Here is a 15,511-nt window from a genome sequence, read left to right as displayed (position 1 = left end):
AGAGACAGTGTTAAAACTCAGGACCTCTAACTTTCTATGTACTATAAGGCACTTCAATAATTCAGTTTCTTTACTTCATCTTCTTCAACAAAAGTTGTGTTAGATATAATTATCTTCATGATGGTCTTTTTTTATGTATGCTCATCCTGGGCACTGACTGCAAAGGCAATTTGACCAAAAATACCATGAAATGTGGTTTCATTTGAATGTTCAATGAAATGAACTTGTCAAATTCTTACTTTTCTCTTTCAAGTGAACTTGTGAGCTCCCCTTCCATTCAGTTGCAATTTTTAAAAATGTCATCTTATTTATAGTAAGCATATCAGTATTGATGAATTTAATGAAATTAAAAGAGCATTTATGAATATTTGCCAGGCACTGTGCTGATCTCTGGGTCAATAAATACAAAGCAAGACAGTCCCTGCCCTCAAGGCACATGCATTCTAATGGAGGAGAACAATAAATAATGGAGTGGTGTGTAGGGAAGAGTACTTTGGCTTGAAAGGTTGGTTTGTGGCAAAATAAGGTAGTCAATTGACAAGTACTTTCCAGAATCAATGGTAGTGTTCACTTAATTTCAAGTTGTAGAGAAAGGAAAAGGAGGGAGAACAGCTACATATAAAGGTTGGAAGGCTGAAAAATTGCTGAAATAAAAATCTGGTTGGATCTGGGCTCACTAGATGACCAACAAAACACACTCCAAATTGTGCACAACTTCATAAAGGTACTCTAAACTGTGCCAACTCAATCCAGATTTTACATTTGGAATATCTATAGCTAAATTAATGTTTCTATGTTGTTGACTGATGACCAGATTTCTTTATTTTTAGGATACTTTATACTCTTTTTCACCACTGTTATTGTTAGTACTACAGAAATAGAATGGGACTATCAAGGACAAAAGGATATTTTCTACTTTTTTCCGTTTGTTTTATGAGCTGCAATGGCCAAATAACTCATCTGTAGTATCCACAAGTAGTTATTCTATATGATATTTTCTAGGATTTTAGTGTTTGGGCATCAGGCTGAACCAGGAACCTGAACCATTTTCAAATTCTTTCCTGCTTGACAGAGTCTGACAGAGCTTATGCAGAGCCTAGATTTAATACAATAGGCATCAAAGCAGGGCCTTTTCTGAAGAAAGTCATCATCTATATTTAAAAGCTGATTATAACTACATATACACTTGCTCAGACTCTACTAAAAAATATAGATCAAAGAAACTTTGAATAAGAAAAACCAGTAAATTTGTCAAGTACAAACTTCTTTATTGATTAGCATGAAATGAAAAACATTGCTTACACCATCATGCAAAACAAATATGGCCTACTTTTTGAGGTCAAAAAATTTAAATAAATTATATTAACTCAATAAATAAAAGGTCTTTCAGGAAAATAGCATTCGGAAAAGCATTACTAAATACTTGTTAAAGTGATATTATCTCTTTCAAGGATTTAATTTTATCTTCTTACATGGGTCCAAGTATTTTGGAAGACAGTAATGCACAAACATGATAGCCAATTTTATACATGCAACTATGGCCACTCTCATCAAATGTAGAAGGAAATCCACAAGAATGAAATTTTAAAGAGGGTTTGAGCTAAATTTCTTTGCAATTTTCATTTTCTTATGACCAAATAATAGTTTCAAACTACTGGCAAATGGCAGTATTCTCAGTGAAAGTTGGAAACTGGAGAAAAGTCTCTCAATGGAAAAGACTAGCAACTTCATTATTAAAACTGCTGCTCAGTCTACCTCCAAGGGGAAAAAAAGTGAACTGTTTTTCTAAGAGTTTTGTAAAGTTCAGTTGCCTCAGTGCAAAACTGATTTACAAAACTGATTTAGCAAAATGGCAGTGACAAAGCAGAGACATTCCTAAGTGTCCTTGTCATATAAAGTGCTGGGGGAAAGTCACATAAGAAAAAAAATGGTGACTTGGGAAGAAAGAGAAAAGAATTCTCCCAACACTTCTGATGTTGCCATTCATATTGTCACTCATCTCTCCTGTGTCATCGTTCTAGCAATGATTTCAAATATCTATGTGTGCAGTTTTTTAGGCAAGAAATACTTGAAAAATACCACTATCAGTAAATTTTAATTTTAATAGAAGTTCTGCTGGGGAGTGGGGCAGGGCAGGGGTGGGGATAGGGTAAGGTGTCCTAGGTTTGAATGTAATTACAGATGACTCTAGGAAACAGCATGGAGTTCTACTAGTTGACAGCATTTGCCTACATCACTATTTCTAGTACTGCTGAGGTTTATGTGTTTTTGTTTGGTGTCTGAAATAGAATCAGAATGGAGAAAAACTATATTTGCTTGAAGGTCAAACTAAATTGTTAAATATCATTAATAAACCCAATGTAATTTGTGGAGATTCATATGTAAAAACTTATGTATTAAAAATGGCTTTTTGCATAATCAGTCTGCTTCTAAATCAGAATATAGGTATATTTTCATTATATAAATTATAGTAAAAGAAAAATTTCAGTTAAGCTGATCAGAAACTTTTAAATGGCTATCTGTCAACATAGCATCAAAATACTTTAGTGTAAATGTTACCAAATATAATATATATTCAAAAAGGTGGTTTTATTTTGCAAGGGTTACACACACTTTTAAAAATTGATATGTCACTGAGAGTAACTCATTTTTTATCCAGGAATATGGAACTTATAAACATAAGAAGGCTCAGTTATAAAAAAGTCTAAAAATCCAAATGAACAATTACTGTATTGGACCAAATATTGGCTACTCCTGGATACAGGTTGTATCCCTCCTTTTTTTTTCTTTTCAAAGAAATCTATAGCTGAACATTGGGGGGAAAAAGTTACTGGCTGCATTCAGGTTTATACAAGCCATATTTGGAGGGAAAGTGTGGCCTACATTTGGACCAACACAGAATACAAAAAATCCATTAAAAATGGATTTAGGTACGCTGAAGCTGGAAGACAGAATAATAAAAGCAAGATTGATCTGGGAAAAAATACTTGTGGTAATTATTATTTTTTGAAGTGTTCTTTTTTTTTTTAAATATGGCACATTATTTATCTCACATGCTACTGCAGAGATAAGAGCAAGATTACTTTAGTTGTTGAAGAATCACAGTGTTAAGTATATCTGCTTCTTGAAGTGTCAAACTTTCATCAGTTAGCTCTTTGTTTGGAAATGTTGTCACGAGAACAAAGCCAAGAGTTGCAAATTCAGGGCGAGACTGTATAATAAATTCACGAACATCCATGATCCTGAAGAAAGGATAAGTTATGATTGAAAGGATTTGTTTATTCTAAAAAGGGTGAGAATACTTGAAAATAATTATAAACATTCTCCAATTTTGTTTATATGATTAATTTTGTTTACATGACTAATTTTCACTATGTAGATTTTGCTTTAAGCAAATTTCAAACAAGTCTCTTTTAAGTTGATTATAAATTCCCAGCCAGTAAAGTTCAAAATTAATAATATGGGTTACCTTAATAAGTGATTTTCAGGAAAATTATGGTATTTATCATTTTTAAACATTTACTTATCAATAATACCCCCTATGTATTCTGGCTCTCAGGGTTTTTTAGAATCAGTGGGAAACTTTCTGCCTTGCTCTAGTTTCGTTTAAGTATTGAGATGCTGAAGGAAACTTGTCTTGTGAAAACTTTTACCACTTATACTCTTAAGAGCACTTTTATTTTTAATTTTTCCATTTAATTCCATTTAATACTTATTCCAAAGGTAATATCCAAAGTATTTACATTTTATGCTATTAAAGTCATTTATTATTTTGTATAATTTTAACCAGATAGCATATTATGTGCTTATGTAACTGATGGTTTGATAGTCCTGTATTAGCTTACCTATGGGTGTGGTTGAATCTCTGTATCAAGCGGCTTCCATCCGCTAACCTGATTTGGATTTTTGTTGTTGGCACTGAATCATCAATGAGAACAACTGCATTAACGATCGACTTCTCTTCCTCTTCTGGGGATGAAGGTGTACTGACTATTTCAGGTGTAAGACTAGGATAAGGCAGAAAATACAAAGAATTCCAAACCAAATCAGAAGTAGAAACATTTTTAGCAAAAATAGTTAAATAAAACACTAAAAATAATTATAGATATAATTCTCAACTTTTCCTCCAAGTAATATAGTAACTGATGATTCTCAACTCCCCCCCCCCCCCATGAGAAACTTGTCAGGGACACTGCAACTTTTGAATTTGCTATGTTTTCCACTCTCTCACTCTCTTTAATTATTCCCAGGGTTTTAAACATGTTTTATGTTCATTGTGAAATTTGGTTTATTTATTTACTTGCTGTCAAAATACTTTTCTTCCTAACTTACTAATCTGAATACTATCTGAGCAAAGAGAGAAATAGTCGGCTACATAAAAAGAGCTATAAACACCTTTGCCTTATTCTGTTATTTGTATAAACCTTCTAATAACATTTAAAATATACATCTATTATCCCAGTCAAATGCCTCATTATGCTACATAGATAATCATGAATTTCCAAGCTAATAAGCACAGGCCTTAATACTTGTGGTCAGTTGGGAAAATCTTAATATGGGTCCCATAGCAGCCTGTTCAGAGGAGCTGTCAAGCCAGGATAGAAAGGCTCAGAAGGGATGGCATTTTTTTTTTTGCCATGGCAACCCACAGAACAAAAGATAATATGTAATCTAGATGGTCCACCAAGTGATGATGGAAGAATGAAAGAAAAGAGGACAGGGGGCACTTAGGAATTAAAAAGTTCTAAGAACCTCTCCAAACATTAGATTATTAATCTCTTAATGGGATCTTTATCCTGTGAAATTAGGAAATTACAGTAGGAACTGAAGTACATTTATATTGATTATTTTTCATATGAAAATTTTAAGATGAAAAAATTTAGTTTCTTAGGACAGTTTAAAACTTCTCAGAGAGGTGAATAAATGAATTAGTTGATACTGAATTGTTACTCTAGTTGGGAAATTGGGGAGTAGATAATAAATTTTGTCTTCCTAATTGCCTGCTTACTTTAATTTGCATATAGATGAAGATAACTCTCAGTATGAAGGCACAGCTGGGCAGATATACTGCATAGCAGAAACATTGGTTGAATATAGGGAAAAAAGAGCAATATTGCTTCATTTGATTTGCCAAATAAAAAATTTTAACTAAAAGTAACCCCTCCACATCTCAGGGCTTGGGGGCATGGCACCCTGTGGCCTGCAAAATCTTCATGAAATTTTATGGCCCTTTCTTTGTACCAAAGAAGTCTGATTTTTTTTTTCTTTTTCTTTTATGGGATGTTCACAATACCTTATTGTAAAATTTGGGTTAAACTTTTTATGTTTTCTGAGACTTCTGCAAAACTCCCCCAAGAATCCCATTTAATTTCTTCTCTGGAACAACAATGGGGAAACTGGAGATGAGAAAAGAACAACTCTATAACCAAATTCCTATTATGAAGAAGCTTCATTTCTAGATCTTACTAACTGAGATTTAACTATAGCACAATAGTCATTATTTTAAAATGTATACTTTTGACTTGGGAGAGTCAATATCTTGAGCCTGGCTAGAAAATTGTTGCTTAGTTCAACTTGTGTCATCAGTTTTATAATTAACTAATTCTATTAGGATTATGTAAATAGGAATATAGGGCAGACATAGTTAAAAATGAGTAAAGGCCTAGAACACTTCAAGGGAGTCACACCTAGTAGGACTCAATCCAAATAGCCTTGATCATGGCTGATGCCTGGCCTACCTAATTTGTAAAGTCAATGGTGCTTTGGTACACTCTGTGTCTCTCAATCTTTACATTTTTAATGGAATGGCTTTCATTATTCAAGAATAATTTCGCATCACTGATGTTTTTATTTTTCCTTTCCATTTCCTATCCCTCTCAATGCTATGCTAAATATAGAAAAAGTATTTTCTTCTTTCATGTTTTACCTTCCAAGTTTTTGTCCTTCTCCACTAAAAGCCTTGAATCGTAATCTAGGTTTTATGTATTCTTGCTCCTGGTGATCTTCCATATCCAAATTCACCTGTCCACCATGGACTAGTCGCTGAAGCTCCAGAGGAATTTCACTTTGAGGGGGAGGAAAAATGTCACTGATTGTTATTATAACCAAAGTGGGGATGAAGAAGAGGGCAGAAATTTATCTATACAATAACATTAAGTGGAATTTTCCCACAAGGTTGCTTCTGTATTTATTTCCTAAAGGTATGTTGATTCATTACATCAGCCTAGATACTACCTTTAATTTTCTGAATTGAAGAACCTTGAACAAGTCACATTTGAATTTTTCATTGAGAAAAAAATTATGGTGATATTCCAATTGTTTTAAAAATTTTGTTATAAAAATAACATTTAATGTGTGAGGTCACTTACATTTACATAATGCTCTACTGACCTAGGTTTCCCTTTCTCTCACCATTCCTCTCCCCAATTTCTAATGCAGTGGGAAAAGCAACTGCTTTTACTATTCACTTAGCAACTGAGTAGCTGAATATGGGCAATGACTTGCCTCCAATGCCTGGCTCTGCCCCAGGCCACTACTGCTCCAGATGAGTCTCAGCATCCAAAAGGCTAAAGAACAACCCCCAGCCTGGATTTGATCCCTGCTAGCATCTGAGTGGCTTGTTGATTATTCCAACTTGATAATGGCAGGATTTGTTTGGACTTAGAAAAGTAAGGACTCCTTGCAGCCGGTTCACAAGTATTTTTACTTGTTAAATGAGTAAAAAAAAATATCAAAAGATCAATTTAAACAGGCAGTACATTGCACTCCATTCACTTCAGTTCAAAAGCTTTGGTTCTTGATTTGAATTCCCGTCTAATACTCATAAGTCAAACTTACCTTATGTTTCATTGACAGTATTAATAGAGTATTATTATTTTAATATTTATAAAACATCAAATAAATTAATAAGATTTAAAATATAAGAACAGTGTAATTTGTAAGTATATTCAGGACTGATTATAGTACAAATGCAGATCACAGAAAGTTCCTGATAATTTATGGGAAAGGAATATTTCTACCATTTGATATCTATTGATAAAATTTTTTAAAACAATGATAAGACTTTAACACACACAAAATAAACTTGACTAACAAATTATAAACTCAACTAAGTACTCAATCTAAAAAATTATTTAAAAATATGAAATGTTTACTAATGTATACTGATACTTTTTCAGACTTTCTCATCTTTACCTAACATACTCTTCGCTGCCAACATCATCAGTTAACAACTTGCTGTCTTGTCTGTGATGGCATGCTTTATTTAAACTTTCTATCACCTTTAACACCTACCATAGTGCTCTATCTATACTTGGGGCTTAATGATTGCTGAGAAGTATCATGGTGTCATGGAAATGTGGCAAGCATTGAGTCAGGAGGGACCTATGTTCAGATTCTGCCTCTATCTTTCTACATTATATGACCACAGGCAAGATGCCTAATCTTTCCGTACCTCAGTTTCCTCATCTGTAAAACAGGGATAATCATGCCTGCAGCACTTTCTTCATGGAATTATAAACTTCAAATGAGAAAACATATGTAAAATACTTTATGAACCTTAAGATAATCTATCAGCTATTTTTTACTATACATTTTCCTCAATTACTTAGATTGGGAGTCACAATTTTCCTTTTCAACTGATCATACACTATGATTGATATTTAACTCCCACATTTACAATCCTAATACCTTAAAATCAAGATTTCTCCATCTTGAACTTTATTAGCTTTTATGTACATTTTACTTTAGACACCTACAAACACAACTGTACCTCAGATAGCATCATCACTCAAACTGTACTGAATGCTGGGAATATAAAGGCAAAAATATAGTCTCTCCTCTCAAGGAGTTCACATTATTTTTTTAACCCTCACTTTCCTTCTTAGAATCAGTACTGTGTATTGGTTCCAAGGCAGATGAGTGGTAAGGGCTAGGCAATGGGAGTCAAGTGACCTGCCCAGGTTCACACAGGAAGTGTCTTAAGTTAGATTTGAATCCAGGACCTCCCCTCTCTAGGCCTACTTCTTAATCTACTGAGCCACCTAGCTGCTCCAAGGAGTTCACATTCTAATGAGTTCAATATCTGACAGTAGTGCTTTGGAGAGCATGGAAGGAGATATTTTGCAAGACTACAGCTAGGAAGAGAATTCTTAATCAAATAAGGCATATAGAAGTAGTTATAAAAAGCAAAATAGACTATTAATACACAAAAGGAAAAAACTTTTACATGACAAAAAAGAAATTTAATTAGAATAAGAAAAACTGCTGATTGTGTTGTATAAGTCTTCAAAGCAAATACTTTTAATAAAGACTAGACATTAAAGCCCCAGGGAGATGAATCATGTATATAAAAATATGAAACATTCCCCAGAACATAAAGTGGCCAAAGGTTTTAAGGAGACATACTACCAAATGAAAGAATACTCCAAATCACTAAAAATAAGTAAAATGCAAACTAAAACAATTCTGGGTTTCACTTTATAACCCTCAGATTAGCCAAAGGAACAAAAAATGAAAATAGTAAATGTTGGAGGGGCTGTAGAAGACAGGAACTATGGATTGGTTCAACCATTTTGAAAAAAAAATTGGAATTATCCTGGAAGTCATTAAACTGTTCATACCATTTAACCTAATGATATCACTATTAGGCACAAAGGTCATGGAGGTCAATGACAAGAGAAAATAAAAAACAATATTAAAAAACATCATAATTCTGATCAGTGTAGCTTTCAATTTTGACTTCAAAAGGAATGAATTATGACTCCTCAAGAAAGACTGACTGGGTTCGGGGTGGCAAGGGGGGTGGAGGGAGGGCATCACTAGGAAGTGACAGATGTTTTTCAAAAGAACATAAAATCATCAATGAAATTAATATTTTTGTAAAAGAATATACTATTTCTATTTCAAAATTTCACTGTGTCTTCATACATATCTTCTTCCCTTGTCTCAGAGAAGAATCGTCCCTTATATCTTTTCCCAGATCAATTCCTTCACTGACACTCTTTAAAATATTATCTATCTATTGATCTATCTATCTGTCTGTTTGTCTGTCTATCCATCTATTTTCCCTTTCCTCACTTAAGCCAGGTCAGCTAAGTGGGGCAGTGGATAGAGTGCTAGGTCTGGACTTAGGAAAACTCATCTTTCTGGGTCTAAATTTGGCCTCAGACACTTATCAGCTGTGTGATCCTCTCACTTAACTTTGTTTGCCTCAGGTTCCTCATCTGTAAAACTGAATTGGAGAAGGAAATGGCAAATATTGCAGTATCTTTGCCAAGAAAAGACCAAAATGGATCTAAAAGAGTCAGACTCAATTGAAACAAATGAACAAACAAAACAACACCCCCCCCAACTTTTCCATTCCCAATTCAGAATGAAATAAAAACAAAACTTTGGTTATAAATTGATGCATTAGCAATGCTAAAAAGTATGTCTCTTTCTGCACTCTGAAATCTTTACACCTATTAGGAGGTGAACAGCATTTTTTAACATTAGTCTTCTGAAGTTGTGGTTGGTCACTATGCTGAGTTCCTAATTCTCTCAAAGTTGTTTGTCTTTACCATATTTTTTCGCTGTATTTTAATTGTTTTCCTGCTCCTGTTTATTTCATGCTGCACTAGTTCATATAAATGTTCTCAAGTTTCTCTAAAACCATTTTCTATTTCATTTTTTACCACACAATAATGTCTCATTACATTTCTATACCATAACTTGTGTGGTCATTCTCCAATTGATGGGTACCCTTTTTGCCACCTCAAAAAAGAGCTATAGATATGTTTATTGACTGACTATTACCTATAGAATATGTGAAGGACAGTAATGTGTAATTACCTTGAAAAGGCAGGAGTGAAGCCAAGATGGCAGAACAGAGGCAGGGACTCACCTGAGCTCTCTCAAAATCCCCTCCTGTTGCCTTAGGAAATTATTAGCTTTTCCTTGTCCAATTCCAGTTCTTAATACATTATTTTCATCTGTGAGTTTCTTTATCTCTTTTTTCATTTTGGTGATCTTTCTTTAATAATTTTCTCATACAGCTTTTTTTCCCCTAATTTTTTCTCAGTCTCTCTCATTTGGTTTTTGAGGTCTTTTTTAAAAGTTCTTCCAAAAGCTCTTTTTAATCTTCTGACCATTTACTGTTTCTTTGCTGTTTTTGAAGTAGGTGTTTTTACTTTACTGTCCTCTTGAATTTGAGTTGTGATCTTCTCTGTCCCCCATAATAGGTATCAATAGTTAAGATTTTCCTTTGCTTGCTATTTATTTTTAAAATTTTAGCAGCCAGGCCAATAGATTTAATGACTGGCTTTTTACTATACTCTCAGTATTCCTATTATACTGAGATATCTTATTATACTGAGATATACTTTTTGTGTTTGTTTTCACTTGGGTCCTTTCTAGTTTCTTCATTTTTTATAGTCCAGGGTCTGATATAGTCTTGGTCCCCTGCTCAAGCCCTAGTCTGTGACTGACCTCAAGTATTCCATCCAGAGCCAGTGGGTACTTCTGCCACAGCTGCTGTCAGAAGCCAGTTTGTGGACCTTTGTGGTAGTGTTCAAGGATTCCACTCTCCTGAGAGTGACCACAGCTGATGAGACCCCAGTCCCATGGTAACCACTCTCACCAATGTATGGTCCTTCCTCACTCCTCTCCTGCAGCTATAGCCCTGGACAGAGCAGGTATCCAGTCTGTGTTCCTTGGGACTCCAAAATCCCTTGTCCCCTAGCAACGATGCCTGAGCTCTTGCTCTCAGGGCCTAGCACTCCCAGACTTTCATAAGACCACTCCTTTAATTCTCAGCTATGGGCCAGTAGAGATCTCCAGATTTTGCTGGTATCCACTGGGATACAGGCAAACAAGGGGAGTTGCTAATTCTGCCCTAGGGTTACCTTGTTGATTCCACTTTTTAGCTTTCTTCCTGTCCCCAAGGCCTAAGGTAGTCAGAAATTTTCCTCCCTGTTTAGCTTCACTCTAGATGCCAAGCTGTTTTTGCCACTTTTGGCTTTGATTCTGTGGGATTATTATTATTATTATTATTATTATTATTATTACTTTTTTGTGGAGGGTAATAGGAGGGCAAGAAAGCTTCATGCCCCACTCCACCATTTTCCCACAATGCATCTTTGGGACCTGGCCACTATTCTATCCTATGGAATAGGAGCCAAGTTTTTTTGACCTGGTATTACCTCAACTGTGCCAAGGGTTTCTTTAGTACCCACTGCCCTCACTCTTTAGGGTAAAGAAAATTTAGTTAAGATTCTCTTCTAGGTTCTCATCCTCTTTGATAAAGTGGCTCATACTCTTTGATATAGTGATATCCCAAGGGACATGGTAAGAGCTATTGGGTGATGACAGAAATTTATTCTTGTTTCAGGGGAATATTTTAAACCACTTTAATCCTAAAGATAAATATATTTTTTTGCTTTCACAGCACTGTAAAAGGCAGAGTAAATATGTCTTACATATGAAATGTTTAATAGTATGCAGCATAACAAAAATAGTTTCATAAGAGATAAAATGATTTTGATTATATAAAATTAAAAAGTATTTCACAAATGAAACCAAAGCAGCTAAAATTAGTAGAAAGACAGGAGTCTGATAAGACAAATTTTAAGAACATGAGCCATTCTCCAATTGGTAATTGATCAAAGGATCTGGACAGGAAATTTTCAGAGGGTGAAATCAAAGCTATCAATAGTCCTAAGAAAAACTACTCTAAATCACCAAGAATTAAAGATGAAAATTAAAACAACTCTGAGGTACCACTTCACATCAATCAGATTGTCAAATGATAGAAAAGGAAAATGACAAATATTGGAGGTAATATATGACAATAGGTATTCTAATGCACTGTGGTGGAGTTGTAAATGAATCTAGCTATTCTGTAAAGCAATTTAGAACTCTGTCCAAAAAGCTACTAAATTTCTCATAGCCTCTGATCCAACAATATTGCTACTAGGTCTATATCCCAAAGAGCCAGAAGGATGAGGAAAAGGACTCATTGTTTTTTGTTTATGTTTATTAAAACTAACCCTTATCTTCTGCTTTACAATTGATTCTAAGTATTGGTTTCAAGGCAGAAGAGCAGTAAGGGTTATGCAACTGGGCTTGCCTGGGACCCATCTATACAAAATTATTTATACAGTTCTTTTAGAGGTGGCAAAGACCTGGAAACTGAGAGGATGTCCATTAATTGGGGGATGGCTGATCAGTAGTAGTAGTGGTAGTCTCTCGGTGACTGAGAATGACTGTCGTCTTTGTGCATTATCATCTATTGATGTACCCCCATGTGGCTTTGTGAGGCGCAGAGTCTGTGGCACATGGGGCATGGGACGCCAGTTGTTACGGGAGGTGTGGTTGTGGCCTGGTGTCAGCGTTCATGCACAGCGGCAAGACGTCGACGTCGCTCATCTTCAAAGGGGGGGCGGCATGGTGAATGTGGGTTCGCCAGCTGCTTCTCTCAGAGGCAGCGAGTTCTAGTTGCTTTGGTGTAATGTCAGCCCACTTTAAGTTGGACTTTGGCTGATCCTTGAATCTTTTCTTTGGTCGGCCTTGTTTCCTGAGTCCAGCTGACAGTTCACCATAGAATACCTGTCTTGGTATTCGCTGTGGGTCCATGTGGATGACGTGTCCAGACCATCGTAGCTGGGTTTGGAGGACCAGGACTTCGATGCTGGTGGAGTTGGCTCTGTCAAGGACTTCCTGATTGGTGATTCGGTCCTGCCATCGGATCCTCGTGATTGACCAGAGAGAGCATTGGTGGAATTGCTCCAGCTGTTTCATGTGCTTCTGGTACAGTGTCCATGTCTCGCGGGTTGTACACTTTGAGCTTCGTCGCAGTGCTTACACCGCTGTGTTGGAGGACTTTGGAGCACAGCCGCCCGAGTGCCTGGTGGCCTTTTGGATCCTGGCATTAATCTCATGGTCTAGGGACCCGTCGTTGGCGATGGTGCTGCCCAGGTACTTAAAAGTGTTGGCGTTAGAAAGCCGCGTGCCGTCAATTGTAATGCACGGCTGGTTAGTTGGCCTCCCTGGTGCAGGTTGGAACAGCACCTCTGTTTTGCTGAGGCTGATAGTCAGGCCAAACAGTTTTGTTGTGGTGGAGAACCTGCCCACAATGGTTTGGAGATGATTTTCTTGGTGGGCCATGAGAGCACAGTCATCTGCAAAGACAGCTTCCAGGATGAGTCTCTCTGTTGTCTTTGTTTTTGCAGTCAGGCGGCGAAGGTCGAATAGTGAGCCATCCAGTCAGTATTTGATGTAGATGCCCAGGTCTAGATCCATCACAGCATGTCGTAATACTTGGGTGAAGTATAGGTTGAATAATACCGGAGCAAGGGCACAGCCTTGTTTCACACCATTGGAGATGTTGAAGCGATCGGAAGTCTCTCCACCAGATAGGACTTCCCCTGTCATGTCGACATGAAAGAGCTGGATCAGTTTGGCGAATTTTGCTGGGCAACTGAGCTTGCTGAGGATCACCCACAATGTGTCCCTGTTCACTGTGGCGAAAGCCTTTGTCAGGTCTATAAAGATAATGTAGAGACTCAGGTTCTGCTCAAGGCATTTTTCCTGCATTTGCCTCACCATGAAGACCATGTTGATAGTGCTGCGATCTGTGATTCAGGCAGGTTCTGCTCTGAAACAGATGACAGGAGTCTGTTGAGTATAACACAGGCGAGGATCTTTGCAGCAGTGGAGAGTAGTGAGATGCCTCTGTAGTTGTCACAGGCTGCTCGTGAGCCTTTGTTCTTGTATAGGGCTACGATGGAGGCATCTCTGAGTTCTGGGGGCATGTCTTCCTCTTCCCATATGCTGGTAAGCACTATGTGGAATGGCAGGAGCGCCTTTCCATTTAAGGCCTTGTACACCTTGGTTGGGATCCCATCTTTACCGGGTGCCTTGCCTGCACTCATTTGGCTTATCAAGTTATGGTATATAATGTGATGGAATACTACTATACTATAAAAATAATGAAGGTCATTGATTCAGAAAAAAATTGGGAAAATTTAAATGTATTGACAGAAAGTGAAGTGAGCAGAACCAGGAGAAGAATCTACATAGTAACAGCAATTTAGTAAAGAAAATCAATTATGAAAGACTTAGTAACTCTAATCGACACAATGACCTATCATAGTTCTAAAGCACTCACAATGAAAAATACTATCCACTTCCATATAGAGAACTGATGTACTCACAGTGCAAACTGAAGTATATTTTTTTCTCTTTCTTTCTTGGAAAATGCCTAATGTGGAAATCTGTTTTGCAAGACTTTGTATTTGCAATGAGTTTTCTATTTCTTGCCTTCAAAATGTATGGAAAGGGTTGTGGGGAAGAGGGAGATGATTTGAAACTGAAAACAAAACAAAATGAAATTGAAGGAAAAAATAGGATGTAACACAAATTATACTCTGTTATCAATTAATTAATATTTGATAAGGTCTTTAAAATAACCCCTTCACAAAGTCCTCACTGCAGAGTATCTGAGTATAGTTTGATTATTTACATTTTTTAAAAGCTGAAAATATCTAGAGTTTATCCTCTTCTCGCACTAACCTTTTGAAATCTTCTGCCAGTAGTAAATGCCACTTAATAGATTTCTAACATAAGTTGCTGAATTTCAGGCATACATGCACTGAGAGTCACCCTGTCAACAGTAAGCAGGACAGTGGCTTAGTGGATGGGAAGCTACATACTAATCCATTTAGTGAATAGTACTAAATAATGAAGATCAAACAGATTTGGCACAAAAGAAACAAAAGTTTCTCTTTTAAAAACAAACCGCTTCTTATGAAATAATTTATTGTGAATTTTCAGGAAATGGCAATGATTCTCCCTCCTACTTCCCAAAAGCATTTCTAATAACTCTGAAAGAGTTTCTATAGTACGTAAGTATTTGAAACACTGACAGCTTTGTAGTAGATAAATTAAAGAGACTAAAATGAACTTTGCATTCAGGAATAACTACTGATTAGGGAGAAAAACATGATAATTTTTCTTAGTGTATCAAATGCTTGACATTGCAGCAGCCACTTCTTGAAAACTCTTAAGTACACAACCAAATCACAATGGTATAATTGAAAAAAGTACACATTTTTCCAATATTGCATAACAGAATATTAATAACAAACATCTTACCCTCTTTTAACAGATTCCAGAAACTGTGCATTTGTTGGATCAGTGTAAGATCTTAATTCTCCATCATCTAAACTGAAGCCATTGCTCCAAAGTTTAAGCAAAATTTGAACCTATAGAGCAAAACCAAATAATTAAACATGTAAAAATAATACATTTTGACCAAATAATTATTTACATTTCAGTTATAGTTATTAATTTAATCTAAGATAGAGGACATACTATTATTTATCTCATAATAAAAAGAACATATCAGAAACCTTGCTTTTGCTTGGCAGATTATATAATTAGATTACAGAATCGATACAACCTGACAAAATCAAAGAGTCTTGACAATGTCTTTAGAAGCAAAACTACATAATAAACTAATAGACTTCTTCAG

At 35.9% G+C, this 15,511-nt stretch overlaps 1 protein-coding gene across 2 annotated transcripts in view; it reads right to left on the bottom strand.

Moving 5' to 3' along the window:
• Positions 1-1,247: 1,247 nt before the first annotated feature.
• Positions 1,248-15,511, bottom strand: part of UBXN2B (UBX domain protein 2B) — a 32,815-nt gene continuing 18,551 nt past the window's right edge. The window contains exons 5-8 of one of the 2 annotated variants that reach the window (XM_007487090.3): positions 15,133-15,242; positions 5,927-6,064; positions 3,846-4,007; positions 1,248-3,242 (exon numbers count right to left, since the gene is read on the bottom strand). In XM_007487090.3, coding sequence (XP_007487152.2) covers positions 3,080-3,242; positions 3,846-4,007; positions 5,927-6,064; positions 15,133-15,242 — 573 coding nt within the window. In that variant the 3' untranslated portion in view covers positions 1,248-3,079. Of the gene's footprint in view, positions 3,243-3,845; positions 4,008-5,926; positions 6,065-14,550; positions 14,642-15,132; positions 15,243-15,511 lie in introns of those variants that run through there. The other variant, XM_056823946.1, reaches the window with a different exon arrangement.

The sequence above is a fragment of the Monodelphis domestica genome, chromosome 3 (assembly GCF_027887165.1).
Source record: "Monodelphis domestica isolate mMonDom1 chromosome 3, mMonDom1.pri, whole genome shotgun sequence".
NCBI classification, from domain to species: Eukaryota; Metazoa; Chordata; class Mammalia; order Didelphimorphia; family Didelphidae; genus Monodelphis; species Monodelphis domestica.
This window is presented reverse-complemented; position numbering and strand designations above follow the sequence as displayed.